General features: G+C 55.2%; 1 protein-coding gene across 7 annotated transcripts in view; it reads left to right on the forward strand.

Annotated features, from left to right (window-relative positions):
- The first annotated feature begins 415 nt into the window (after window positions 1-415).
- The window catches only part of SLC12A3 (solute carrier family 12 member 3), a 45,412-nt gene continuing 18,670 nt past the window's right edge, over window positions 416-27,157 (forward strand). The window contains exons 1-21 of one of the 7 annotated variants that reach the window (XM_032283941.1): window positions 416-845; window positions 2,715-2,861; window positions 3,938-4,013; window positions 5,050-5,145; window positions 5,414-5,553; window positions 5,942-6,052; window positions 6,929-7,040; window positions 7,234-7,364; window positions 13,476-13,560; window positions 14,444-14,598; window positions 14,911-15,018; window positions 15,501-15,624; window positions 17,875-17,976; window positions 19,205-19,360; window positions 20,420-20,519; window positions 21,525-21,636; window positions 22,012-22,152; window positions 22,918-23,024; window positions 25,832-25,914; window positions 26,204-26,254; window positions 27,056-27,157. In XM_032283941.1, coding sequence (XP_032139832.1) covers window positions 564-845; window positions 2,715-2,861; window positions 3,938-4,013; window positions 5,050-5,145; window positions 5,414-5,553; window positions 5,942-6,052; window positions 6,929-7,040; window positions 7,234-7,364; window positions 13,476-13,560; window positions 14,444-14,598; window positions 14,911-15,018; window positions 15,501-15,624; window positions 17,875-17,976; window positions 19,205-19,360; window positions 20,420-20,519; window positions 21,525-21,636; window positions 22,012-22,152; window positions 22,918-23,024; window positions 25,832-25,914; window positions 26,204-26,254; window positions 27,056-27,157 — 2,521 coding nt within the window. In that variant the 5' untranslated portion in view covers window positions 416-563. Of the gene's footprint in view, window positions 846-2,714; window positions 2,862-3,937; window positions 4,014-5,049; window positions 5,146-5,413; window positions 5,554-5,941; window positions 6,053-6,928; window positions 7,041-7,233; window positions 7,365-13,475; window positions 13,561-14,443; window positions 14,599-14,910; window positions 15,019-15,500; window positions 15,625-17,874; window positions 17,977-19,204; window positions 19,361-20,419; window positions 20,520-21,524; window positions 21,637-22,011; window positions 22,153-22,917; window positions 23,025-25,831; window positions 25,915-26,203; window positions 26,282-27,055 lie in introns of all 7 variants that reach the window. The other 6 variants (XM_032283938.1, XM_032283940.1, XM_032283944.1 and 3 more) reach the window with 6 other exon arrangements.

The raw sequence follows: 27,157 nt of genomic DNA on the forward strand, positions 1-27,157 counted from the left end.
TTTGTATTTTTAGTAAAGACGGGGTTTCACCATGTTGACCAGGATGGTCTCGATCTCTTGACCTTGTGATCCACCCGCCTCAGCCTCCCAAAGTGCTGGGATTACAGGCGTGAGCCACCGCGCCTGGCCTACTAAGTAAAATTTTTAAGATCAAATAGTAATACGAGTGATTTTTGAATTCTCATAGAGTAGGGCTCACAGTAGGTTCTCAGGTCACGAGACTATCTCTAGGATCCCTTAGAGGGCCCCTCAGGGTCCTCTCTGACAACTGTTCCTTCTTGGGTCCTGGCTGGAGATCTCTGCCACCCCCAGACTCAGCAGAGCCACTCCAGGACTCAGGGCATGGCTGGCTTTGGGCCAGCCCACCTCTCCAGATCCAAGGCAGGTCTCCTATCTCAGCAATCAAATGGTGCTCTGCCTCTGGCCCTGTCTGGGGACGCTGCTCACCAGCCACGGGCGGTTTAGGCCGACCTCCCCGCCTCCTCCTCAGCGCAGACACAGCCTATAAAACCACCCGGTGTGTGCTTGCCGACCCTAGCCCCTCCCTGGACACCCAGGCCACAATGGCAGAACTGCCCGCCACAGAGACGCCTGGGGACCCCACTCTGTGCAGCGGGCGCTTCACCATCAGCACGCTGCTGAGCAGTGATGAGCCCTCACCACCAGCTGCCTACGACAGCAGCCACCCCAGCCACCTGACCCACAGCAGCACCTTCTGCATGCGCACCTTTGGCTACAACACCATCGACGTGGTGCCCGCGTACGATCATTATGCCAACAGCACCCAGCCTGGTGAGCCCCGGAAGGTCCGGCCCACACTGGCTGACCTGCACTCCTTCCTCAAGGTGAGTGCTGTCTTAGAAGACCAGCCACTTTCCTGCTGTGTGATCTCGACCCAGTTGCCTAACCTCTCTGAGCCTCGGTCTGTTGTCTGCACTGTGGAGATGGAGGAGCGTCTTCCTCCTGGGTGGAGAGGCCCCTGTGAAATAGTGGAGCTGCAGAACTCTGGGCACATGTTGGAATTTGTATTAGCCGAACACTAGCAACCCAGAGGTAGAGTGGGAGGCCCAGAGAGGCAATGAGCTTCCAGTGAGTAGAGGCATGCAAGCAGGTTGCACACCCCTGAAAGAGACAGGGAAAGAAGGGCCTGGGAAGGTCCACCTCAGAGAGGGGGCTAGCCGGGTTTGCTGCCTGGGAGGCCAGACTGTGAAGAGTGGAGGGCTGGAAGCTGGATCGTCATGACCCCTGTGGGGCCTCACTTTTCCTATATGACAATTGGGCAGAATTGTTCTTTCTTTATTTATTTTTTGAGATGGAGTCTGGCTCTGTTGTCCAGGCTGGAGTACAGTGGTGCGATCTCAGCTCACTGCAACCTCCACCTCCTGGGTTCAAGTGATTCTCCTGCCTCAGCCTCCTGAGTAGCTGCGACTAAAGGCGGACGCCACCACGCCCAGCTATTTTTTGTATTTTTAGTAGAGACAGGATTTCACCATGTAGGCCAGGCTGGTCTCGAACTCCTGACTTCAAATGATCTGCCCACCTTGGCCTCCCAAAGTGCTGGGATTACAGACGCGAGCCACTGCACCTGGCCCAGAATTGTTCTTGATACTGGGGCTGAGACTTATTAAATTCACAGGACTCTTCCCTACCTTAGAGCAAACCAAAACACGGCCCTTTCTCCATACTGAGATGAAGTGGCAGGAAGAAAGCCCCAGAGGAGGGCGTCAGTCACTTGGGGCACAAACCAGGAGACCTCCCAGTGCCGCAGAGGTAGAGCCTGGTTTCAAGAGCCAGCCCTCCAGGGACCAACTGTGTGGCCTTGGACAAGCTTTAACTTCTCCAGGGTGATAATAATCCCATCCCCCGATATAAAGCTGGGTAACTGCCTAATTAGTTCCAAGGCCACTGCTCTCCCAGGGGGAGATGCTGTTATGAAACCGAGCACCCAAGGCCCTCAGTCTCCCGTGGCATCTCACCTCGGCTCACTGCAGCCTCCACCTCCTGGCTTCAAGAGGTGGATCCTCCTATGTCAGCCTCCCGAGTAGCTGGGACTACAGGTGCACACCACCATGCCTGGCTAATTTTTGTATTTCTTAGTAGAGACAGGGTTTCACTTTGTTGCCTAGTCTGGTCTTGAACTCTTGAGCTCAAACGGTCCACTGACGTTGGTCTCCCAAAGTACTGGGACTACAGGTGTGAGCCACCATGCTCGGCCTGGGGAGCATTTTATTTATTTATTTTTATTATTTATTTATTTATTTATTTATTTTGAGTCGGAGTTTCACTCATGTTACCCAGGCTGGAGTGCAATGGCGCGACCTCGGCTCACCGCAACCTCTGCCTCCTGGGTTCAGGCAATTCTCCTGCCTCAGCCTCCTCAGTAGCTGGGATTACAGGCACGCACCACCATGCCCAGCTAATGTTTTGTATTTTTAGTAGAGACGGGGTTTCACCATGTTGACCAGGATGGTCTTGATCTCTTGACCTCGTGATCCACCCGCCTCAGCCTCCCAAAGTGCTGGAATTACAGGCTTGAGCCACCGTGCCCGACCTGGGGAGCATTTTAAAAGCCTCTCAAGCAGCTCTACACCCTGTGAGCTGAGAGGTCAGGGGGTGCCCAGTATGGAGTACAGTGGTACAGATCGGTGAGCTGGACGCAGAGATGCCGTCCCTAGCAACGCTACCTGCCTGACTCGTGGTCTCTGGGCTGCCAGCAGGAAGGCAGACACCTGCATGCCCTGGCCTTTGACAGCCGGCCCAGCCACGAGATGACCGATGGGCTGGTGGAAGACGAGGCAGGCACCAGCAGCGAGAAGAACCCTGAAGAGCCTGTGCGCTTCGGCTGGGTCAAGGGGGTGATGGTGAGTGGGGTGTGGGTAGGTGCTTGATGTCCAGAAATGGGAGGGGAGGCAGAGCTCCATCCAGGCTCAGCTCTGACTCTCAAGCCCTGGTGGGACTTCAGTTTCCCCATCTGTACAGTGAATTCAATGAGTTAATAAATCAATAGATAATAGATCAATGCCTGCCAGGGAGTTATTAGAAGAAACTGTGTTTCCCTAAAAAGCCACCAGGGGGCTGCACTAAACGCCGAAATCCGTGAACGTGTTTTTCCCCTTCATGAAGGGAAGAAAAAGGTTTGCTGTAGTGTGGAGCAGGATTAAGTCTCCAGACAGCAAAGAATCAAGTACACTTGGCTTTGGAGACATTATGGGACTTTATGGAGGGGACTTCATGGGATGTCGAAGGCTTTAGCCCTACTCTGGGAGGCAGGAGGCTGGGGTTCTGATCTTAACTGCCAACTGGCTGTGCCTCCATTTCTTCCTCTGAACCTTGAGCCCCTCCTGATCCCCGGAGTCTCATATTCAGAGCTGGGATCTCTCTCCCGGGCTGTGTTGTCAGAGCTCGGAATGGCCCTGAAACTTGGTGGGGACAGCGACCACCCCAGCCCCTCCCAGTTGGAAGCTTCAGCCTCCATTTCGGCTTCTGGCTTTGCTTTAAATTTGGAAGCTGAAGTCACAGCCACCTGAGCTCTGATATCTGCTCATACATGGGGCACTGGCTCAGCTGGCATTTGCTGAGCTCCCTGTAAATGCCAGGCTCTGGGTCAACTGCTGGCCACTCGGGCCATGATGGGGGCTGGCAGACACAAGATCGCGGGCTTGGGATGGATAGAGTGATGGGGGACAGTGCTCATAGCCCAGTGTCAGGCCTCAATGGGAACAGGAAAGTAGGTGAGAGGGACAGGTGGGTCTCCGGGTGCCTCTCACCCTCCTGCCCCATAGAACCAGACTCAGAACCTATTGAAGTGGGTGAAGAAGGGACGCAGGTGTCCCCAGGGCCTAGGTACTTGAAACCCTGCCATAGCCAGGGACAGGGACCTGTGCATTTAGCCTTGGGGTGTACACTCAGGTGGCCTCTGACTCCCCTCTCCTCGCAGATCCGTTGCATGCTCAACATTTGGGGCGTGATCCTCTACCTGCGGCTGCCCTGGATTACGGCCCAGGCAGGCATTGGTGAGTACCCCTCTGGGGTAGAGGAGGGAGGGCATGCCCGAACCCTGTTCTTCTCAGGCCCCGAGGGTGCAGGATTAAACCTGAGCTGCACAGACCAAGGGCCAGGCCTGCTCCTCCCTGGTGCAGCCTCGGTCCCCTGCAGCGGCAGAGGCATGCTGTCAAGGTGGCACGGCAGAGGCACCCTGGACATGGTGTCAGCAGGTATAAGGGCTGTTTGCCCTCGGTAAGCCACTTAACCTCTCGAAGCCCATTTCTATCCCAAAGCATGCAGGTTAGAAAGCTGCACTCTGGCCAGGCACCGTGGCTCACGCCTGTAATCCCAGCGCTTTGGGAGGCCAAGGCAAGTGGATCACGAGGTCAGGAGTTCAAGACCAGCCTGGCCAAGATGGTGAAACCCTGTATCTACTAAAAATATAAAAAATTGGCAGGCACCTGTAATCCCAGCTATTCAGGAGGCTGAGGCAGGAGAATCATTTGAACCCACGAGGTGGAGGTTGCAGTGAGCCAAGATCATACCACTGCACTCCAGCCTGGGTGACAGAGTGAGACTCCTGTCTCAAAAGTAAAAATAAAAATAAATTAAGCTGCATTCTGGACAGAACAGTACTCAGATGCTAGCTCTGTACCCCGCTGTGTGACTTTGGGCAAGTTTCTTAACCTCTCTGAGCCCTGGATTCCTCATTAGGAAAATGGGGGTGATAACAGAACCTACCTCACAGAGCCGTTGTAGGATTTATATGAGGCAGGTAAAAACACAGCACGGATTTGGCTTCCAGAGGTGATCATGGGGTGGAACTGCTACTTAATATTTTTATTTAAAAAAAGGTGGCTTCCCCTCCATACCTAACAATCCCAGATATGCTAGTTCAAGGGCTCCCTGGCTATTCGAAGTATGCCAGGAGGTAGATAGACACCCATTTTTCAGATGAGAAAACAGGCTCAGAGAAGGGAGGTGAATTTAGGCGGCATGGTGAATGAGTAGGCAAGCGGCTCCTCCCCCGGGAAATGCCCTGACTACCTTTGGGTGTCCCCGCAGTCCTGACCTGGATCATCATCCTGTTGTCGGTCACGGTGACCTCCATCACAGGCCTCTCCATCTCAGCCATCTCCACCAACGGCAAGGTCAAGTCAGGTGGGCCATCCCCCTTCCCACCAAGGCCCTCCTCTCGTGGGCTCATCCTGGGAACAGGACTGCAGACTGCCCCAACCCAATGGGATACCCCAGCCGCTCCTGTGATTCCGGGACAGCGCTGTAGACAGGCTCTCTACACCACGAGATGGCCTTGGCTGTCTCCGACTCCATGGGTCCCATGGCCACTCTCTCCTGGCCTCTGCCTTCCCGAATCTGCCCCAGCCAACCGACCCCTCTGGTTTCATGCTTCCCGGCTCTGCCCTCATAGGTGGCACCTACTTCCTCATCTCCCGGAGTCTGGGCCCAGAGCTCGGGGGCTCCATCGGCCTCATTTTCGCTTTCGCCAATGCCGTGGGTGTGGCCATGCACACTGTGGGCTTTGCAGAGACCGTGCGGGACCTGCTCCAGGTGAGGCGGGGGGCTGGACCCTGGGTAGAGGGATCCGGCAGCCCACTGCACTCTCCTCCCCGCTATCTGGGCTGGGCCCGCCTGCTCCCTGCCTGACCTCACCCGTCAGCAACCACAGCCTGATCACTGTGGGTGAGAGTGACAGTCTCATCAAATAGAGACCATTCCTTTCCCACAAGTCCCCTTTGGGGGTGTGTGTTGCCTTTAGGGCCATGTTGTCCAGGCCCGTGAAGCAGCTGCTTTGGGGACTCGATGGCAGGGGTGGTGCTTGAGTTAGCTTCGTCTTAGCAGAGCGCACCCCACAGGAGGTGCCTCCTAGGTGGGCGGAGTCTGGGGGGGTGGGGAGTTCAGAGCGTGGCTTGCAGCATGGCTCATTTTCCCTCCCCAGGAGTATGGGACACCCATCGTGGACCCCACTAACGACATCCGCATCATCGGTGTGGTCTCCGTCACTGTGCTGCTGGCCATCTCCCTGGCTGGCATGGAGTGGGAGTCCAAGGTGAGGAGGACATGGAGGAGGGGGACACGGAGGTGGTCACATGGAGACTCGGGGGTCTCCAGGCCTGGGCCCTCCCTGGCCCTGTGCCTTTTCTTTTCTTTTTATTTTTTTTGAGACAAAATCTTGCTTCGCACCCAGGCTGGAGTGCAGTGGCATGATCTTGGCTCACTGCAACCTCTGCCTGCCAGGTTCAAGTGATTCTTGAGGCTCAGCCTCCTGAGTAGCTGGGATTACAGGCAACGCCACCATACCTGGCTAATTTTGGTATTTTTTATAGAGACAGGGTTTCACCATGTTGGCCAGGCAGGTCTCAAACTCCTGACATCAGGTGATCCGCCCACCTCAGCCTCCCAAATCTCTTTTTTTTCTGAGACAGAGTCTCCCTCTTGTTGCCCAGGCTGGAGTACAGTGGTGCAATCTCGATTCTCAAGGTTCAAGCGATTCTCCTGCCTCAGCCTCCTGAGTGGCTGGGATCACAGGCATGTGCCCGCCACCGTGCCTGGCTAATTTTGTATTTTTAGTAGAGACGGGGTTTGATCATGCTGCCCAGGCTGGTCTTGAACTCCTGACCTCAGATGATCCACCTGCCTTGGCCTCCCAAAGTGCTGGGATTACAGGCATGAGCCACCGCCTCCAGCCCAAAGCTCTTCTTACTTTAAATTCATCTTCCTTATTTATCAGCCAAGACAAGAGGTTTTGGTGGTCTTGTTCTCTGCTATATTCCCAGCTCCTTAAACAGAGCCTGCTGTATAACGTGTGATGAATGAATGAGTGAGTGAATAACAGGGTGACCGGTCTGGGCAAATCATTTTCTGGTGGGGCTTCCCAAAGAGGTAGAACCAGAATAATTGACCTGTGGGGTCCTTCGTCCCCCAGGCCCAGGTGCTGTTCTTCCTTGTCATCATGGTCTCCTTTGCCAACTACTTGGTGGGGACGCTGATCCCCCCATCTGAGGACAAGGCCTCCAAAGGCTTCTTCAGCTACCGGGGTATGTGCAGACCGGGGCCCTGACCATGGCTCTGGGGACAGGGAGTAGTGTCTGCCCAGGAATCTGGCCCATGGTGTGGACACTGGGAGGATGGGATTCCCCAATCCCATGATCAGGGGCTGCCTGCCCAGTGGGTCCCACCGAGTGGGGTCAAGCCCTCCACGTGAGCCTTACTCAGGCCTTGCTTTTGCAGGGGACATTTTTGTCCAGAACTTGGTGCCTGACTGGCGGGGCCCAGATGGCACCTTCTTTGGAATGTTCTCCATCTTCTTCCCCTCAGCCACGGGCATCCTTGCAGGGGCCAACATCTCCGGTGACCTCAGGGTGAGAAGAATCCCCATCCATCCCATGTCCCAGCACTGCAGGGGGCAGTGAGCAGAATCCTGCTCCCTGCTCTACTGACATCTGCCTCTGGGCACTGAGACCCAGGAGGCAGGGCCTCTAAAATCCAGTCCAGTCCTACTCAGCTCAGTTCAATCCAGTCCAACCAATTCTATTCCATTATGCGGTTGTTTATGAAGACCAGCTGCATTGTAGGTTTTGAGGGGCACCGCAAAATGGCTAGGCTCCTCCCTAGTTTCCGGAACTGTCAGCCTTAGAGGAAGACTGGCCCAGCTGTGACCTTAAGAACTCAGCCTTGGCCGGGCGTGGTGGCTCAAGCCTGTAATCCCAGCACTTTGGGAGGCCGAGGCGGGTGGATCACGAGGTCAAGAGATCGAGACCATCCTGGCCAACATGGTTAAACCCTGTCTCTACTAAAAATACAAAAAATTAGCTGGGCGTGGTGGCACGTGCCTGTAATCCCAGCTACTCAGGAGGCTGAGGCAGGAGAATTGCCTGAACCCAGGAGGCGGAGGTTGCGGTGAGCCGAGGTCGCGCCATTGCACTCCAGCCTGGGTAACATGAGTGAAACTCCGTCTCAAAAAAAAAAAAAAAAAAAAAAGAACTCAGCCTTGTTCATGCACATCTTCGCTGGGCTGACACCCTCCCAGGGCTCTCCATTGCCTTGCTGCAGGCAGGCTTCTCAGCTCGGCATTCAAGGCTCCAGCCCATCTGTCCAGCCTCACCTCTGACCAGTGCCACCCTTATGAGCCTGCTTCAGCCCTGAGACTGCTGCTTTGCCCACGTTACCCTGTCCCTCCTCCACGCCTTCACCTATGCTGCGCTCTCTACCTGCAATTCCCTATGCTGGCTTTTTTACCCTCAAAGTTCTGTTCTGCTTCTCTTTCTTTTTTTCTTTCTTTCTTCTTCTTCTTTTTTTTTTTTTTTTTGAAACAGGGTTTACCTCTTCTTGTCCAGGCTGGAGCAGTGGTGTAATCTCGGCTCACTGCAACCTCTGCTTCCCGGATTCAAGCGATTCTCCTGCCTCAGCCTCCCAAGTAGCTGGGATTACAGGGGTACACCACCACAGCCTGGCTAATTTTTTTTTTTTTTTTGAGACGGAGTTTCGCTCTTATTACCCAGGCTGGAGTGCAATGGCGCGACCTCGGCTCACCGCAACCTCCGTCTCCTGGGTTCAGGCAATTCTCCTGCCTCAGCCCTCTGAGTCGCTGGGATTACAGGCACGCACCACCATGCCCAGCTAATTTTTTTCTGTATTTTTAGTAGAGACGGGGTTTCACCATGTTGACCAGGATGGTCTCGATCTCTTGACCTCGTGATCCACCCGCCTCGGCCTCCCAAAGTGCTGGGATTACAGGCTTGAGCCACCGCTCCCGGCCTCGGCCTGGCCAATTTTTATATGTTTTAGTAGAGACGGGGTTTCACTATGTTGGCCAGGCTGGTCTCCAACTTCTGACCTAAAGTGATCCACCCGCCTTGGCTTCCCAGGAGTGCTGGAATTACAGGCGTGAGCCACGGTGCCGGGCCTTTTTTTTTTTTTTTTTGAGATGACCTCTCACTCTCTCCCAGGCTGAAGGGCAGTGCAGTGGCATGATCTCAGTTCACTGCAACCTCCGCCTCCCAGGTTCAAGTGATTCTCGTGCTTCAGCCTCCAGAGTAGCTAGAACTACAGGCACCTGCCACTATGCCTGGCTAATGTTTGTATTTTTAATAGTGACGGGGGTTTCACCATGTTGGCCGGGCTGGTCTCGAACTCCTGACCTCAAGTGATCTGCCCTCCCAAAGTTCTGGGATTACAGGCATGAGCCACTGCACCTGGCCTGTTGCAAATACCTCCTTCAACTATCATCTCTACCAGCCCTTCCTTCAGCGCCATGGTTTCCCCAGCAAAATGATGTCTGGCCAAACATATCTGTTGCCCAGCATCTGGAGAACTGAGGCTTGCCTCCATCTCTCTATTCCCTCCCAGCTCGGAGCCTGGCGCATACTAGGTGCTCCGTACATGATTGTTGACTGAATTGTGGTGAAATGCAGTGTTTGAGTAGTGGCACAAAGTGCTGCATCGTGGGGGAGGAGAGACTAATGTTGGCAGGGGCTCCAGCAGAATTTCTGGGTGCAGGAGGCTCCAGAGCTGGGTTTTGAAAGATGGGAAGCCGGTGGAGGCTTTGCTCAAAGGAGGTGGCAGGCAAGCAAGGGTGATGAGTGGGGAGCTAGCCCCCTGCTGGACACCACAGCTAACCCCCACCCTCAACTTCCAGTCGCTCCTTGACGCATTTTCTTAAGCGAAGTAAGAACTGTGCATTGGGCCAGGCACAGCGGCTCATCCGTATAATCCCAGTACTTTGGGAGACTGGGACAGGTGGATCACTTGAGGTCAGGAGTTCGAGACCAGCCCGGCCAATATGGTGAAACTATGTTTTAGTCTCCACTAAAAACACAAAAATTATCTGGGCGTGGTGGCACGCACCCGTAATCCCAGCTACTTGGGAAGCTGAGGCAGGAGAATTGCTTGAACCCAGGAGGTGGAGGTTGCAGTGAGCCAGAATTGTGCCACTGCACTCCAGCCTGGGCAACAAGAGTGAAACTCCATCTCAAAAAAAAAAAGAAAAAGAAAAAGGAAAAGGAAAGAAAAGAACCGTGCATGGAGGTGATTGTGAAGCCAGGCTGGCTTTAACCAGCCTGGAAATTGCAGAATAGGTGTTGGTCGGCTCCTCTCCTTTGTCTGGGGAATGGCTGGCAGAGGCCTGGTCTGTGTGTCCTGAGGTCCCGCAGAGGCTGGGCCTGTGCTCAGACAGCCTGGATTCCAAGGAGCCTCGTTACATAGTTGCCTGGGAATTTATCTGCCTTATCCATCTTCTTAGGTTATCAACCGGCTGGTGTCAGCTGTCTGGAACTGGGTGGGGCCAGCACCTGCACTCTGTCCTAAATGGTCCCAAGCCGTAAGGGTCCCTTGGCTGTTGGATGTCCTCACCCATCCTGTGGGAGCATCCTCAGCAGCAGAGCCACCGTGTGTGGAGCCTTCACTGTGACACTTTGGGCAAGATCCTTTAAAACTCCCTGAGCCTCAGCTTCCCCAACTCTAAAATGGGACTAGTACAGCCCCCGCACTGCAGGGCAGTGGAGAGGATTCCATGCACTAATTCATGTAAAATACAGTGCTTAGAACAGTGCCCGGCTCGCAAGAGGAGCTAAGAGCTTCTTGTCATCATTGTCATTTTTACCATGATATAGACAAGCAAGCCAAGGTCATAGAGGTTCAGAGGCCTGCCCAGGACTACACAGGTGGCAGAGGAGCCCGAGTGCCAGTTTCTTTTCTGTTTTATTTTTTGAGATGGAGTTTCACTCCTGTTGCCTAGGCTGGAGTGCAATGGTGCAATCTCAGCTCGCTGCGACATTCAAGTGATTCTCCTGCCTCAGCCTACCAAATAGCTGGGATTACAGGGATGTGCCACCACACCCAGCTAATTTTGTGTTTTTAGTAGTGACAGGGTTTCTGCATGTTGGTCAGGCTGGTCTCAAACTCCTGACCTCAGATGATCTGCCTGCCTCGACCTCCCAAAGTGTTGGGATTACAGGTATGAGCCACCGCACCCCGCCTGAGTGCCAGTTTCTAAAACAGAGAGACCTCAACTGCATCACAATTTCATCATTCAACAAATATTTTTTGTCTAGCCTCAGGCCACATCCCTGTTCACAATACTGCCCCCACCCCAACAGCTCATATTTATGGGCACTTGTCACATGCCAAGTTATTTGCTTATTTCACAGATGGGGAAACAGGCTCAGGGGTGTTAAGGGGCTTCTCCCAGTGCACACAGCAGGGAAGAGTCTAACTTGGTTAAATTCCCAGGCAGCAATCTCAAAGGCAGGCACATCCAGGTCCACATCTCAGCCCACCTCTACCCAGCTCACCTCTTCCCCGCCCGCCTCTTCCCAGTGCATCCAAGGGCTGAGATCTCAGATTTAGATGCAGGAGGCAGGGTGGGGGTTGATGGCTGACATATTTGTGTTTTTACCACCAGTTGGGTGCCTTAAAAACACCTATATTCTCTCCCAGTTCAGGAGGTTAAAAGTCTGGAACGCAGGTGTTGGCAGGACCAAGCTCCCCCTGAAAGCCCAGGGGAGAACACTTCCTTTCCTCTTCCTAATTTCTGGTGGCTGCTGACAGTGGCTTTCCTTGGCTGGCAACCACATCAGTCCAATCTCTGTCTCTGTCTCACATGGCATTTCTTCTGTGGGTCCTTTCCTCCCAAGGACACCAGTCATTGCATGCGGGGCCCACCCTCATCCAGTATGACGTCGTCTTCACTAATGGCACCTGCAAAGATTCTATTTCCAAATAAGGCCATATTCTGAGATTCTAGGTGGATGTGAATTTTGGGGGACACTATTCAATCCACTAGAGGCAGGGTGGGAGGCTGGTAAGTTCTGTTGGCTTTGGGACTGGGGATCCCATGTGCATGGCCCAGTTAAGTCAAACAGGTATACCAGGTAGGGATAGCAGGTCCACGGGTGCAGGGGCCTTGCAGAGCCCTGGGGTGGAGACTCCACCCAAGGCCCTGGGAGGCTGAGGCAGAGAGAAGAAATTCAACAGTTCCACACCTGGGCCACAGAGGGGACTTGGCCAAGGCTTGGGGATCCCAGCAGACCCGGGCTCGAGATTCCAGCTCTGCATCTCTCCTCCCATTTTTCTCAGGACTGCCACACCCTCCCTCTCACCTCCTCCTGGCAGCCTCCCCCACCACCCTAGTTTGACTTGCTGCTAATCTGTGGCTCCATCTGCTAACTGGACAGTGTGCAGAACAGCCCAGGAAAGGCTGGGGAGGTTTAGAAATTGACATCCCGTGACAGGCCTGGCCTTTGCCTCCGGGTTGGGTCTGTGCCTGGAGGGTGCGTAGGTCTTAAACTTGCTGTCAAAATCCCAGCCTGTGTTGCAGCACCCAGGACCAGTTTCTCGGAGCCTGAGGCTATGGACCTTGATGTGGTCAGGACCAGAGCTTGGTCTTCCTCACGGCTCTTTGCCCTCAGCTTCCCCACCAGCTGAGCCGGGCTGCCCAGCCCACTTCTCAGGAAATTACATTTGAGAAAGTACCTAGAATAGTGTAGCACGTGGTGTGTTCATGAAGGCTTGTTATCACTATTATCACTGTTAAGAAAATACAAGCATGCCAGGCTCAGTGGCTCACGCCTATAATCCCAGCACTTTGGGAGGCCGAGGTGGGTGGATCACTTGAGGTCTGGAGTTCGAGACCAGCCTGGCCATAACGGCAAAACCTCGTCGCTACTAAAAGTACAAAAATTAGGGCACCTATAGTGGTGGTGCACACCTATAGTCCCAGGTACTTGGAGGCTGAGGCAGGAGAATCACTTGAACACAGGAAGTGGAGGTTGCAGTGAACCGAGATTGTGCCACTGCACTCCAGCCTGGGTGACAGAGCAATACTCTGTCTCAGAAAAAAAAAAAAAGAAAGAAAGAAAGAAAAGAAACAAGAAAATACGAGCAGAGATTTCTTTCCCAGAATGGAAAGGGAACGTTCGGGGCGTATCCTATTTATTGTTGAGGAGCCAGACAAATCAATTGGTGCATAATGATTGACCACGCTGTGAGGGCTGGTGGGGAGGGGAGTCCTGGTCTAGGATCTCAATGTGGATTAATTTATTTCACCAACATCCCTGACAGGTGAGGGCCGGGGCATGAGAACACAGCACCCTGCCCCGTTGGCCACCTGAAACTGATCCCGGGCTGGCCGACTCCAGAGCCCACCGCCTTGCCCCCGCCTTCCCCACCCTAAAGCAAGCCCTGGCCAAGCGCCCTCATGGCCTAGGCGTGGAGCTGTTGAATTTCTTCTCTCTGCTTCCATCTCCCAGGGCCTCGGGTGGAGTCTCCACCCCGTGATCTTGGTTGCTTCCCTCTGTGTCCTCAGTCATGAGGCTTCTTCCTCTGTGCTGGAACGGGGGCTCTGAGGGGCCAAGGTCAGAGGTTGCTGCCCTCAGCCTCAGCCTTGGACAAGGGGCATGGGCCTGGAAGGAGGCCCAGGGGTCGTCTGATGCCCGCCCTCCCTCCCTGTCCCCCTCTCTCCCTCCCTCCTACAGGACCCTGCCATAGCCATCCCCAAGGGGACCCTCATGGCCATTTTCTGGACCACCATTTCTTACCTGGCCATCTCAGCCACCATTGGTAAGTGGCCAGCCCAGCCAGTCAGGAAGGGGAGGGACCTGGTCTCCGCCGTGCGGTGTCCAAACCCCAAACCACCGGAGGGGATCAGAGGGTGGGGTTTGACTCTCTAACAGGGAGAGCTGGGCTGGGAGGGTGTGGTGACCTCAGGATGTGGAACCTTGAACCTGTCTCTGGGGTGTCTTGGCAATGATCAGAACATCTTCATGGCGGTGGATGTGGCAGGGTCAGACCAGGCTCCTTGGGTTCCTTGAGGGTCCAGGTTCATGAGTGTGAAGATCCTACAGGACAAATCCTGCTCCAACCCCAGGAGTGATGATGATGGTGATGATACCCGCAACTGACTCGTCACGTGCCCAGCCCTTTTCATGCCAATCCCATCACTGTCATTTTCCCTGTTTCACCAAGGAGAAAACAGGAGCTCAGAGAGGTTAAATGACCTTCCTGGGGTCACACAGCCACTGAATGGTGGAGCCGGGCTTTGAGCCCAGGCCTGGGCTATTAAAACCTGCCTTGAACTGAGATCCTCACAGGTGCACTTGCTCCCAGAGGTCCCCTTTGAGGCAAGCTGTTCACAAATGGCCAAGGGACTTGGTCCAGCTTATCTCAGGAGGACATTGTGATCTTGGTCGCTTAAGCTCTCTGGGCCCCTGTAAAATGGCAACGACAACAAAAGTGATAGCGACGCCTGCTCATAGGTTGTTGTAAAGTACTTAGCATGGCGCCGGGCACACCGTCAGCATGCCGCCATTGTCATCATCCCCGCGTGATGAAGCGGGGGCTGCCCCCTCCTCTGCAGTGTCTCACCCTCTGCAGAGGTGGGGCTGGAAGAGGACCGAGTAAGGAGGGAAGGGAGATCTCCCCATGCTCTCCTTCCCCCTCTCAGGCTCCTGCGTGGTACGCGATGCCTCTGGGGTCCTGAATGACACGGTGACCCCCGGCTGGGGTGCCTGTGAGGGACTGGCCTGCGGCTATGGCTGGAACTTCACTGAATGCGCCCAGCAGCACAGCTGCCGCTATGGCCTCATCAACTATTACCAGGTACCGCCAGGAGGGCTGACCCAGCAGACACCGTGGGGGCTGGGTGGAGGCTGCAGGGCCCCTTGCAGGCCTGGAAATTTCTGGGGGGACTAGTTTGGGGAGCTGAGCCCTAGGCTTAGGGGATAGGGGTTCAGAGCCAGGTCTGTCCTGTCCCGGCCTGTGAGTGGACCCTGGGATCTCCGGGGGTGGGTTGTGGACTCAGATGGAGGCTCAGGGCCCAGCCCCTGCCTGCAGTAAGGAATGAGGTGCCACAGTTGGGGGCTTCTGGCTCAGCCCCCCACCATGGAGTCCCTGATCCCCAAATCCCTGCAGACTATGAGCATGGTGTCAGGCTTCGCGCCCCTGATCACGGCCGGCATTTTTGGGGCCACCCTTTCCTCTGCCCTGGCCTGCCTTGTCTCTGCTGCCAAAGTCTTCCAGGTGAGGCCACAGAAAGGGATCAAGATGATGGGGGGTGGGAAGCCTGGGCCAGAGACACAATAGGCTGGGACCCTGGGTGACTGCTATAAAGACCTGGAGGTGTCATTAGACCGGGATCTCTAGCCAGAAGGGAAAAGGAGCTATCAGCAAACTCTTGAAGGAAGCAGCCCCTTCCCGGCAGTGTGACTTGAATAACACCTGCAGTCGCCACCCCAAATTCCCACCTGTGCCACCTGCATCCTGTCCGCAACTCCATCTTTCAAGCTGTACCCAGAGCCACCAACCCACCTGGTCATGCCCTTTTACTGTCTTCATGGTAGAGTGGGGAGAGCGGAGGAGGGCTGATCACCCCTGTTTAACAGAAACAGACACCAGGATCCAGGTTGGGGAGGGCACTGAGCTGGTCTGGAGCTCAGGTGGCCCCAGGGGAGGGGAAGTGGCAGGTCCCAGCCTGGGGGTGAGCGCGGCATCTGGTGCTGCAGTGCCTTTGCAAAGACCAGCTGTACCCACTGATCGGCTTCTTCGGGAAAGGCTACGGCAAGAACAAGGAGCCTGTGCGCGGCTACCTGCTGGCCTATGCCATCGCCGTGGCCTTCATCATCATCGGTAAGGCGCTGCTGGGGCTCACAGGGCCTGGCCTCCTGTTCCCCTGGGTGGCCCTGAGGGTCATGGGGGCCGGGCTCTTCTCCCGCCTCCTCATCTCCCCGCCCCAGTGCCCCGCTAGGTGTGATAGTTAGTGGGCACTCAGAGGCTAAGTCTTGAGGGGTGACGCCCCACCTGGGAGGAGACATCAGGGGGCCGTGTGATCCTTCCCCTTCCCACCTCCAGGCAGGGTGGCTCCCAAACCAGGTCAGGCAGCAGAGCCTTCTGCTTTGTGAGAAGGGAACCTACCTGTTCTCCCGGTCTGCTAGCATCCCCTCCCCGGGTCTAAATGAACCCCCAGAACGCCTTCAGAGCATGGGACAAGCTGACTGGTCCCTCCTTGGGATGGGATACAAATGGCTGGTCAGTATCCTCATAGGTATATGAACTAGACAAACCCAGTTCCTCAGACCTCGGACTTCTAGACCCCTTGGGTTTCAAGGTGGAAGATGCCTTAGGAGAAAAGGGCACAGTTAATTGGTTCATTAGATCTACTTCCTATCCAGGCTTTGCCACGTGCCAGCTGTGTGACCTTAGACAAGTTACTTCACCTCTCTGAGCCTCACCTTTTTCATCTACAGAATGGGAGCAATAGTGCATAACAGGTGTATCTCAGAAGGGCAGGAAGAGACCACGTGTGCAGGAACACCTACATGCATTCATGCACGCACACACTCTCACATGTGCACACACCCGACGCTTCCCTCATTAACTTAGCCGTGGCAGCAGAACTCGCTAGGAGAGAGGTGGCCATGCCAAGCATGGGCAGTGGCCAGGCTGCGACATGATGGTCCCCGGCCCCCGCTCCTTGTACAGGAGTAGGGTGGGGGGTAGACTGCTGGCCAGCCTCCCTGGGCTCATGACACCCTCCTGCCACCAGTGACTCCGTGCTGTTCAGGCTGGCATCACAGTCCATGAGATTTGCTTAGTCACTATTGCCCAAAGGAAGCTTTCCAGACACCAGGCACTACCGGGTCCTGAACCACATGGAGAGGTGGCAGGGATGGAAAAGTCTGTTCAGACTTGGTGTTCCCTGGCCCTGTGTCTGCTTCCTGCTCTCCGGGGCCCAGAAACACATTTCCCTGCAATGCACCCTGATTTAGATTTGATGTCCTTTCATCTGGGTGGGTCTGACTTGACTTCAGACTGAGGACCATGATCTCAGATGCTTCAGGCAGGGTTCTTAGGTGATTACATGAAATCGTGGACAGAGGGCCTGGCACATTGGTGCGTATAATGTTTTGGGATCCCCAGAAGCAGGCCCTGAGACAAGGATTCATATGGAAAAGTTTATCTGGGGTGCTGGGGACAGTGGCAGGGGAGGGGAACAGGGAGACGGGAGTGGAAGCAGTTTTTGGGTGGGTTACCACTGGGGTGGAGCTGTGTTACGGCCTTTGGTGTCCGGAGTCACATTGCAAAATGTATTTCTGGCTGGGCGCAGTGGCTCATGCCTGTAATCCCAGCACTTTGGGAAGCCAAGGGGGCGGATCACTTGAGTTCAGGAGTTTGAGACCAGCCTAGCCAACACGGTGAAACCCCGTCTCTACTAAAAATACAAAAAAAATTAGCCGGGAGTGGTGGCACACGCCTGTGGTCCCAGCTGCTCGGGAGGCTGAGGCAGGAGAATCGCTTGAACCCAGGAGGTGGAGGTTGCAGTGAGTCGAGATTTCGCCACTGTACTCCAGCCTGGTAACAGAGCAAGACTCCGTCTAAAAAAACAACACCACCACCAAAAAACAAAAACAAAAACAAAAATTTGCTGGGCGTGGTGGTGCATGCCTGTAATCCAAGCTACTAGAGAGGCTGAGGCAGGAGAATTGTTTGAGCCCGGGAGGCAGAGGTTGCAGTGAGCTGAGATTACGCCACTGGGCAATGAAGCAAGACTCCATCTCAAAAAAAAAAAAAAAAAAAAAGTATTTCTTACTGTAATTGTGGTCGAAACAGTGTGACAGCCACTACTCTTGATCATCCCATAGCCTGAGGGGGTCTACTCTCACACTGCCCCCACCAGTGTCTTAAAACCTGGGCACTTACAGTTTGCACCATCCCTTTGAGCTTCTCAAAAGGATAGACCCATTTCACAGATGAGAAGGTTGAGACTGTCTGAGCCTTCGTGACCTGTCTGGGGTCCCCTACTCTGGGAAGGAGGGTGCCAAGCCACTCCTCGGCGGAGTTGCCCAACAGGCTGTCCTCTCTCTCCCTGGGTCCCTGAAGCTGAGCTCAACACCATAGCCCCCATCATTTCCAACTTCTTCCTCTGCTCCTATGCCCTCATCAACTTCAGCTGCTTCCATGCCTCCATCACCAACTCGCCTGGTAAGCAAACCCTTCACCTCACTTCAGGAGGAGGCACCCAGGGGCTGGGGGGTAGTGGAGCCTGGGGTGGGAGTGGGAGGCATGGGTGGAGGTCAGCAGCCCAAGATCACCTCTCAAATTAAAACCAATGAGAGGGAACATTAGTCTAGTAACAGCGGCTCTCGGCCGGGCGCGGTGGCTCACACCTGTAATCCTAGCACTTTGGGAGGCCGAGGTGGGTGATCACTTGAGGTCAGAAGTCTGTGACCAGCCTGGCCAACATGGTGCAACCCTGTCTCTACAAAAACACAAAAATTAGCTGGGTGTGGTGGCGGATGCCTGTAATCCCAGCTATTCAGGAGGCTGAGGCAGGAGAATCACTTGAACCCGGGAACAGGAGGTTGCAGTGAGCCAAGATCATGCCATTGCACTCTAGCCTGGGCAACAGAGCAAGACTCCATCTCAAATAGTAATAATAGTGGCTCTGACAGTGTACACTTTACATGAATTCAGATGTTGTTTACCATCTGTAGGGGTTTTCCAGTCTTTTCCTTCCCCAGTTTTACAGGAATCAGGAGTCTGATTCCTTAGAGAAAGAATTGCCCAAAGTCACAGCTAGGGCTGTCACGTACAGTGCTACAGGTTGCACACTGCACAACTCTAGAAGGCACGATTCATATCATATTATTTCACACATTTGCATATGTATGATGGAAAACTTCTGGCAGATGGCAATAAAGTCTTGAGGAAGACTTTTTCTAACTAGTTCCAAATTGCCATTGCCTTTTACCAGGCCACCTTTCACATAGACCCCAGCGTGCATGATGGCCCTGGAGTTGAGCCATGAGGCGGCTATCACTCGTGGCAGCCCTAGCCTGGCCTGCTGGTGAGGAGCCAGGCAGAATCAAGCCCTTCCACCTCCATCTCACCCCCTTGGCACCATGGGAGCTGGTGCTGTTGCTGGCATGGGGTGTCCTGTGGCTGTATTTGGCCAGAGCCGGACACCCACTCCTTGGCACAGCCGGGGCACATGGTGAAATGCCAGCCAAGATGGGTGTGTGGTTTGCCTCAGAGCCTGCAGACCCAGCCCCGGGAGGAGGAGTGGGTGGTACTCATGGCTGGTGGGTACATGTTGTGACCCTGGCTCTGGGCACTGCTGGCATTACTGCCAGGCCCTGCCCAGCAGCTCTGGCCTAGAAAGAGGCTCCAGAGTGCCAGGACTGCCCACTGACTGGTGCTCTCGGCCCAGGGTGGAGACCCTCATTCCAATACTACAACAAGTGGGCGGCGCTGTTCGGGGCTGTCATCTCCGTGGTCATCATGTTCCTTCTCACCTGGTGGGCAGCCCTCATCGCCATCGGCGTGGTGCTCTTCCTCCTGCTCTATGTGATCTACAAGAAGCCAGGTGTGCGTCCCAGCTGCGGGGCCGCGGCCCTCCTCCCCCAGGGTAGCCACCCAGGCGGTACTGCCCTCTGCCCCCACTAGAGGGCTCTGAGTCAGGCTCTGTGCTATCTAGGGCCCCTCTCTGGCCCCCGCCCTCGTCCCTCCCCATGTGGCAAGGAGCCCCAAGGGATGTCCCCACTCAGGTCCCATGCCCCAACTTCTAAGCCACCCCTGGGCACTCAGGACCTTGGAATCCCTGCCCAAAGGACCCTGAGTGAGCTTCCAGAGGCCGCCCCTGCCTCTTCCCTAGGGCTGTCCCCCAGGAGGGGCTGGCTGGCTACTATGCACACCTAGGCCTCGGGTGGCCGAGGGCTGCTGTGTGGTTGCAGGCAGACAAAGCTTGGACTCTGGGCAGGGGCTCTACTTGGCTGCAGGCAGGGACCCTGGGGTGGCAGTGACCTGAGGGCAGGAAGCAGGACTCTGAGAAGGCCTGGGATTCTAAGTCTCAACCTGGGCGTCTAGGCCATTGCAAAGATTTGGCAAAGCAGGATACTGTGTGTAGTTTGATGTATAACTTTTTTTGTGGGGGGTTGGGAGGCAGATTCTCACTCTGTTGCCCAGGCTGGACTGCAGTGGCACAATCTCGGCTCACTGCAACCCCCACCTCCCGGGTTCAAGCAATACGAGGAACTCCTGCCTCAGCCTCCCGAGTAGCTGAGATTATAGGTGCCCGCCACCACACCTGGGTAACTTCTGAATTTTTAGTAGAGATGGGGTTTTACCATGTTGGCCAGGCTGGTCTCGAACTCCTGACCTCGGTGAGCCACTCACCTCGGCCTTCCAAAGTACCAGGATTACAGGCATGAGTCACTGCGCCCGGCCTCGATGTGTCACTTTTCAGTGTGCAGCCACATGGTCCGCAGGCCTCCACCCTGCAGGCTGCCCACCCCAGGTGGCCCTGCTCCCACGGATGCTGGGTGCCTAGAGAGGACTGACATTGCCCCCATCCCTCCATGTGTGTCTGGTTTCTTCTGGTGATTCCTAACACTGCTCTTAACCCACTGCTCCCTTGCTCCCCCAGAGGTAAATTGGGGCTCCTCGGTACAGGCCGGCTCCTACAACCTGGCCCTGAGCTACTCAGTGGGCCTCAACGAGGTAGAAGACCACATCAAGAACTACCGGTGAGCAGAGCTGCTGGGACCCACCTAAGACCCGGGGGCTGGTGATGACCCCACCCTGGGAGTTTCCAAGCCTAGACCTGTCACCTGCCCTGGACAGACCCACGGTGTGCGCGGCCCCCACTCAGAGAGGGAACAGAGGTGGAGGAGCCACCCAGCCGCCATGAGACAGGGGTGGACATATCATGATGGGGACCAGGCCAGTCAAGGGACCTCTCCGTGCCTCAGTTTCCACAGTGGAAGCATCTCTGTTGTGGAGGCAATTGGTGTTGCAGTTCCCCTCACAGTATCCTGGGGGTGGATGGTGTGAACCTCTCCTGAGTACCCTTCAAAGCTGATTCCCCTCTTTGTCGAGGAGAATTATGCACCTGCCATCCCCTTCCCACCAGATTCTAGTAATTATTGACAATATCTGTTTATGTCATGCTTACTATGAGGCAGGCACTTGCAAAGTACCTCACACAGCCTTAGGACAACCGGCTGAGGTCCAGGAAATTACTAACCCAGTCATGGACAAGGACACTGAGGCACGGAGAGGTTAAGTCATTGGCCCCAGGTCACACAGCTGGTGAATGGCCGATTAAGTCTGGCTCCAGTTGACTCAGGTCGTGGCCCTTGACCACTGCCCTCTGCTGCCTCTTGACGCAGAGGCTGAGTCACCTGCCTGGGTAACTGGTGAGTTTGTAAGTGACAGGCTTCCTCACTCCCAGGCTTTGTTCTTCCCATCTCCGTGCTAGGCTAGGCCGGGCAGGGGAGAAGCAGTGCGGGGAGTGTTCGGTGGCCTGAGCAGGAAGGACCAGGGAGACTAGTCCTTTTGGAGGCCACCAAAAGAGTGGGAAGGGCCCTAAAAGTCACCCTGGATTTATAGGCAGGAAGTTGAGGCCCCAAGCACCTAGGGTCATGTTGGTGGCCACATCGCTGTTCAGGGAGCCTGGGTGGTGCCTTTTGCACCCAGCCACCTGTGGGCTCTCTCCTGATGGCTCCTGTCCTTTTCTCTTCCCTCCGCAGCCCCCAGTGCCTGGTGCTCACAGGGCCCCCAAACTTCCGCCCAGCGCTGGTGGACTTTGTGGGCACCTTCACCCAGAACCTCAGCCTGATGATCTGTGGCCATGTGCTCATCGTGAGTGACCCCAGGAGGGGCGTAGGGCAGTACTCCTGGGGGAGCCGTCTGGGTGTGATGTCCACCCACGGGGTGGTGGCTGAGGGGATACAGAGCAAGGGGCGCCCAGCCAGGCCCCCCACGGACCTGTTCTCTCCCCTTCCTGGTCTCTCTTGCTGGCTTCTCCCCCAGCTGCTCTGCCTCTTTCCTGCTCCCTACCTCTCCCTTCTTCCCCTCTTTCTCCACACTCCTTGTCCTTCCCTTAAATGATCAAAGGAAAGGGGCACCATGGATGCTGCTGAGCCCCTGGGGCAGCCTCCAGGACAGGAGAGGGGCTGAATCTCAGGCCGGAGGGTGAAGGCAGCTGGCAGTGTCCCCTGCCCCTTCCACCCACAGGGACCCCCCAAGCAGAGGATGCCTGAGCTCCGGCTCATCGCCAGCGGGCACACCAAGTGGCTGAACAAGAGGAAGATCAAGGCCTTCTACTCCGACGTCATTGCCGAGGACCTCCGAAGCGGTGCCCAGATTCTCATGCAGGTGCCGTGGGCTGGGGGCTCCCCTACAAGACTTATGGCTCGGGGAGACAAGCTGGAAGGCAGAAAGTCCTGCACACCCCTTTGCTTAAGCCCCTTTTGCTGCAGAAAAAGCCCTGACTTTTTTTTTTTTTTTTTGAGACTTGTTTGCTCTTGTTGCCCAGGCTGGAGTGCAATGGTGTGATCTCAGCTCACTGCAATCTTCGCCTCCTGGGTTCAAGCGATTCTCCTGCCTCAGCCTTCTGTATAGCTGGGATTACAGGCACACGCCACCGCACCTGCCTAATTTTTTTGTATTTTTAGTAGAGATCGTGCCACGGCACTCCAGCCTGGGTGACATGACGGCACTCTGTCTCAAAAAAAAAAAAGGAAAAAAAAAGAGAGAGAAACGTAAATGATGTGTGGATTAGATGACCCGGTAATACGCCAAGCGTGGCATCCAAACTCAAGTCTCTTATGGGAAATTAATTTGTTAGAGAAGTAGGAGCTGGGATCAGCTGCAACCATGGGACACTATAGTCCTCGGCCAAGGATTGAGAAGCCATGGCGGGCAGCTTTGTCTGCAGTTTCACCTTTCTTCTGGGTGTGTCCAGGCAGACAGGACCCCAAATAGGGGGATGCATCTCCTGACCCCCCAAAGCTTGGATGGGAGGGTGGCTGGGGCTGAGACAGAGCCCCACCCTAGTCATAGGGCACAGCCCTTTCCGGACCTAAGGCCTGATCACTAACTGCCCCTCTGACGGGTCATCTCACCTCTGTCCCCTGGCAGGCCGCAGGTCTCGGGAGAATGAAGCCCAATATTCTGGTGGTCGGGTTCAAGAAGAACTGGCAGTTGGCTCACCCAGCCACAGTGGAAGACTACATTGGCATCCTCCAGTGAGTTGGGGGAGGGGAAGGAGCTTGGGGTCTGTTAATTCGGGCCATTGGGCCTTGAGCAGTGGAGAGGAAGTAGTGGGTGCTTGAAATGTTGAGTCCTGCTGGGCAGCGTGTCTGGCATCTGTAGTCCCAGCCACTTGGGAGGCTGAGGCAGGAAGCCCACTTGAGCCCAGGAGTTGGAGGCTGCAGTGAGTGATGATCGCACCACTGCACTCAGCCTAGGTGAAAGAGCAAGACCCTGGCTTTGAGAAAGAAGTTCAATCTATTTGTTCAAAGCTGAAGAAGAAACAGGCTGAGGCTGAAAATGCCCTTCTCTGACGTATGAGTCAGGGACGCCAGAGCCGGCAGGGATCAGGCAGGCAGCACCAAAAGTGCAGTGGGCTGGGCGTGGGATGATAGGGAGCAGTGGAGACTGTGGTAACCCCAGGGAGAGTGGCTGCTACTTGGCTGTAGCACAAGCAGAATACGCTCTAGTGCCCAGGCAGAAATGTGAACCCAATATTGCCAGATCTTTTAATTTTTCAGAGTAACTGCAAATGTGAGTTTTTCGGTGAAAACCTTATGCCTCCCTGTGGGCTTCAGAAGGTACACAGGTAGCCAGCTCGAGCTCTGAGGCTGGCCGGGCATGGTGGCTCACACCTGTAATCCCAGCACTTTGGGATGCCAAGGCAGGTGGATCACAAAGTCAGGAGTTCGAGACCAGCCTGACCAACATAGTGAAACCCCCGACTCTACTAAAAATACAAAAAATTAGCCGGGTGTGGTGGCACACACCTATAATCTCAGCTACTCGGGAAGCTGAGGCAGGAGAATCGCTTGAACCTGGGAGGCAGATGTTGCAGTGAGCTGAGATCGTGCCACTGCACTCCAGCCCGGGTGACACTGAACAGGGAAGTGAAACCAAGCCCTGAGGACCAAACTCCCTGGGATGTCCGGGCTGACTCCAAAGTCTTCTTCAGCTTGTGCTGTGTGAGGTCCAGAGAATGCCTGCCTGATGTGTGGCTTTTCTGTGTTGATGTCGTCGTGTGTGGTGTCAGTGAACAGCATGAGGCTGAGGGTCGGGCGGGCCCTTGGGACCCGCTTCCAGATATGCTGTTAAGCAGCTGTCGGACTCGGAGCAATCCTCTCGGCTGCTGCTAACAGAATTACAGCAGCAGTTGGTAGAATACCTGGTCTCCAGCCACCCTCCAACATTCCAACATTCCAAAACTTCAAAAAGCGGGGCCTGAAAGGTCCTTGTCCCAGAGATAATGTGATTTAAGGAGCCCAGAGAGGGCAGTACGCAGCCCATTGGCCCAAACCCCAGTGGTGGGTGGGCTCTTGGGCACTGTGTCAATCAGGCAGTTCATACACCTTTGGAACAAGAGTCTTCCAGACGTCTTTATTTAATTATTTTATTTACTTATTGAAATGGAGTCTTGCTCTGTCACCCAGGCTGGAGTGTGGTGGCGAAATCTTAGCTCACTACAGCCTCCACCTCCTGGGTTGAAGCAATTCTCCTTCCTCAGCCTCCAGAGTAGCTGGATTACAGGTGTACTCCACCACGCCCAGCTCATTTTTGTGTTTTTAGTAGAAATGGGGTTTTGCCATGTTGGCCAGGCTGGTTTCAAACTCCTGACCTCAGGTGATCCACCCGCCTTAGCCTCCCAAAGTGCTGGGATTACAGGCATGAGCCACCGTGCCCAGCTTTTGCAATTTATTTTATTTTATTATTTTATTTTTATTTTTGAGACAGAGTCTCATTCTGTCGCCCAGGCTGAAGTGCAACAGCGTAATCTCGGCTCACACCACAACCTCCGCCTCCCAGGTTCAAGTAATTCTCCTGCCTCAGCCTCCTGAGTAGCTGGCACTACAGGCGTGCTCCACCACGCCCAGCTAATTTTTGTACTTTTTTTTTTTTGTTTTGAGACAGAGTTTCGCTCTTGTTACCCAGGCTGGAGTGCAACAGGGCGATCTCGGCTCACTGCAACCTCTGCCTCCTGGGTTCAGGCAATTCTCCTGCCTCAGCCTCCCGAGTAGCTGGGATTACAGGCACGCGCTGCCATGCCCAGCCAATGTTTTTTGTATTTTTAATAGAGACGGGGTTTCACCATGTTGACCAGGATGGTCTTGATCTCTTGACCTCGTGATCCACCCGCCTTGGCCTCCCAAAGTGCTGGGATTACAGGCTTGAGCCACCGTGCCCGGCCTAATTTTTGTACTTTTTAGTAGAAACGGGGTTTTACCATGTTGGCCAGGCTGGTCTCTAACTCCTGACCTCAGGTGATCCTTTCACCTTGATCTCCCAAAGTGCTGGGATTACAGGGGTGAGCCACTGCCTCTGGCCTCCAGACATCTCTGTAGACAGGCTAGTACATGAGTGAAGCTCTTCTCATGAGCATGCCTGTCCTCTGGCCTCCAGTGTCAGCCATATGATTCTAATCCCAGCTACTCATTTCCTAGCTGTGTGATCACGGGCAGGTTCCTCTCCAAAACTCAGTTTTTGCATCTGTAATAATGACCATCCCCACCTCCATGGGCAGACTCGTGGGGGATTATCCAAATGTATCAGGAGGACAGGGCTGACTTGGTTTCCCCGAGAACCGGATCTGTAGGTCCACAGTGTCACAGTCTGTAGAGCTGGAAGAGTTCCAGGGTACTCTCCAATTCTGCCTGTACATTATACAGATGGGGAAACTGAGGCCCAAAGAACAAAAAGGGTATGGTAGGAGGCAGAGGCAACTCTAGACACCCGGTCTCCTGGGTACCAGGTCATCTCCTGGGTGGGAGCTGGGGGAGAAGCTGGACCTCACCTCCTCTCTTTCCAGCGATGCCTTTGATTTTAACTATGGCGTGTGTGTCATGAGGATGCGGGAGGGGCTCAACATGTCCAGGATGATGCAGGCACACAGTGAGTACATGCCCTGCCCACTCAGCATCCCTGTCAAAAGCCGGAACAGCCCAAGGTGGGGATGAACTTGGCCTATGTGAGGGGCAGGAGGAGGCCAGGCGCAGCTGGAGTGTGAGGGGCCGGGCAGGAGGCAGGTCAGAGGGGGGCCAGGGCCGGGTGCAGTGGGCTCATGGAGGCCAGGTGGGGTGTCGGCACTTTCTTCCTAGCATCAAGGGAGCCCTGTCCAGGAGGAACCCACTGTGCCCTCAGACGAGGAGAGCCTATGAACCATGCTGCCCTTCTTTTGCAGTTAACCCCGTGTTTGACCCAGCGGAGGACAGGAAGGAAGCCAGTGCCAGAGGTGCCAGGCCGTCAGTCTCTGGCGTGTGTCAGTGTTCCCCTCACAGCTCAAGGCACTCCTGCCCTGTGGGGCAGCTAGGGGCGGGCCACTGGGGAACTCGGTGGAGGACAGGTGGTTTTTTTATCATGACAGCCTGAGTAACGGGGGTTGGGAACTGGAAGGCCTTGGCTGTGTTAAAGATTGCCAGCAGCCGGGCGCAGTGGCTGGTGTCTGTAATCCCAGCACTGTGGGAGTCTGAGGCAGGAGTTCCAGGCTGCAGTGAGCTATGACCGCACCACGACATGCTGGCCTGGGCGACAAAGTGAGACCCTGTCTCAGAAAAAAAAAGATTGCCAGGAGTGGAGAATTCAGGGTCAGGGCATCAGAGGTCCACCCAGCAGGCTCTGGAGCCCTTGTCCCTCTCCTGCCAAGACCCCTCTAGCCATGCAGGGTGGGGCGGGATTTTCCTTCGTCCTCTCCCACGGTCACCCTGGGAGGTAGGGGGCCTGCAGTGCAGGCGGGAGGGCTCCTGTGGGTATCTGTGAGAGCACAGGAGGGTGTTTAAGAGAAGGGAGAGTGTACTTCCCTACCTACCCAGAGGGCTCTGTCCCCACTCCTAGTACTCACCAGAATTCCGGGAGAGAGAAGCTGAGAGCGGGGCAGGGGCACATCACAGTACTGAGTGTCCTGGGCCGTGGGTCCTGGCCCACCTGCCAGAGAATCTGCGTTCAGCCTCAGAAGGGGCATTGGTGGGGCCCTGGGCCAGGCCAGCCCAGATGTGCTGCAGCTGGCTCTGCTCTGACCCGCCCCCACCTCCTGCAGTGGACCCCAAGGCTCTGGTGCTGGAGGAGCAGGCCAGCACCATCTTCCAGTCGGAGCAGGGCAAGAAGACCATCGACATCTACTGGCTCTTTGACGACGGAG

This window comes from Sapajus apella, unplaced genomic scaffold, assembly GCF_009761245.1.
Source record: "Sapajus apella isolate SASKATOON/1434 unplaced genomic scaffold, GSC_monkey_1.0 scaffold15, whole genome shotgun sequence".
Classification (NCBI taxonomy): domain Eukaryota; kingdom Metazoa; phylum Chordata; class Mammalia; order Primates; family Cebidae; genus Sapajus; species Sapajus apella.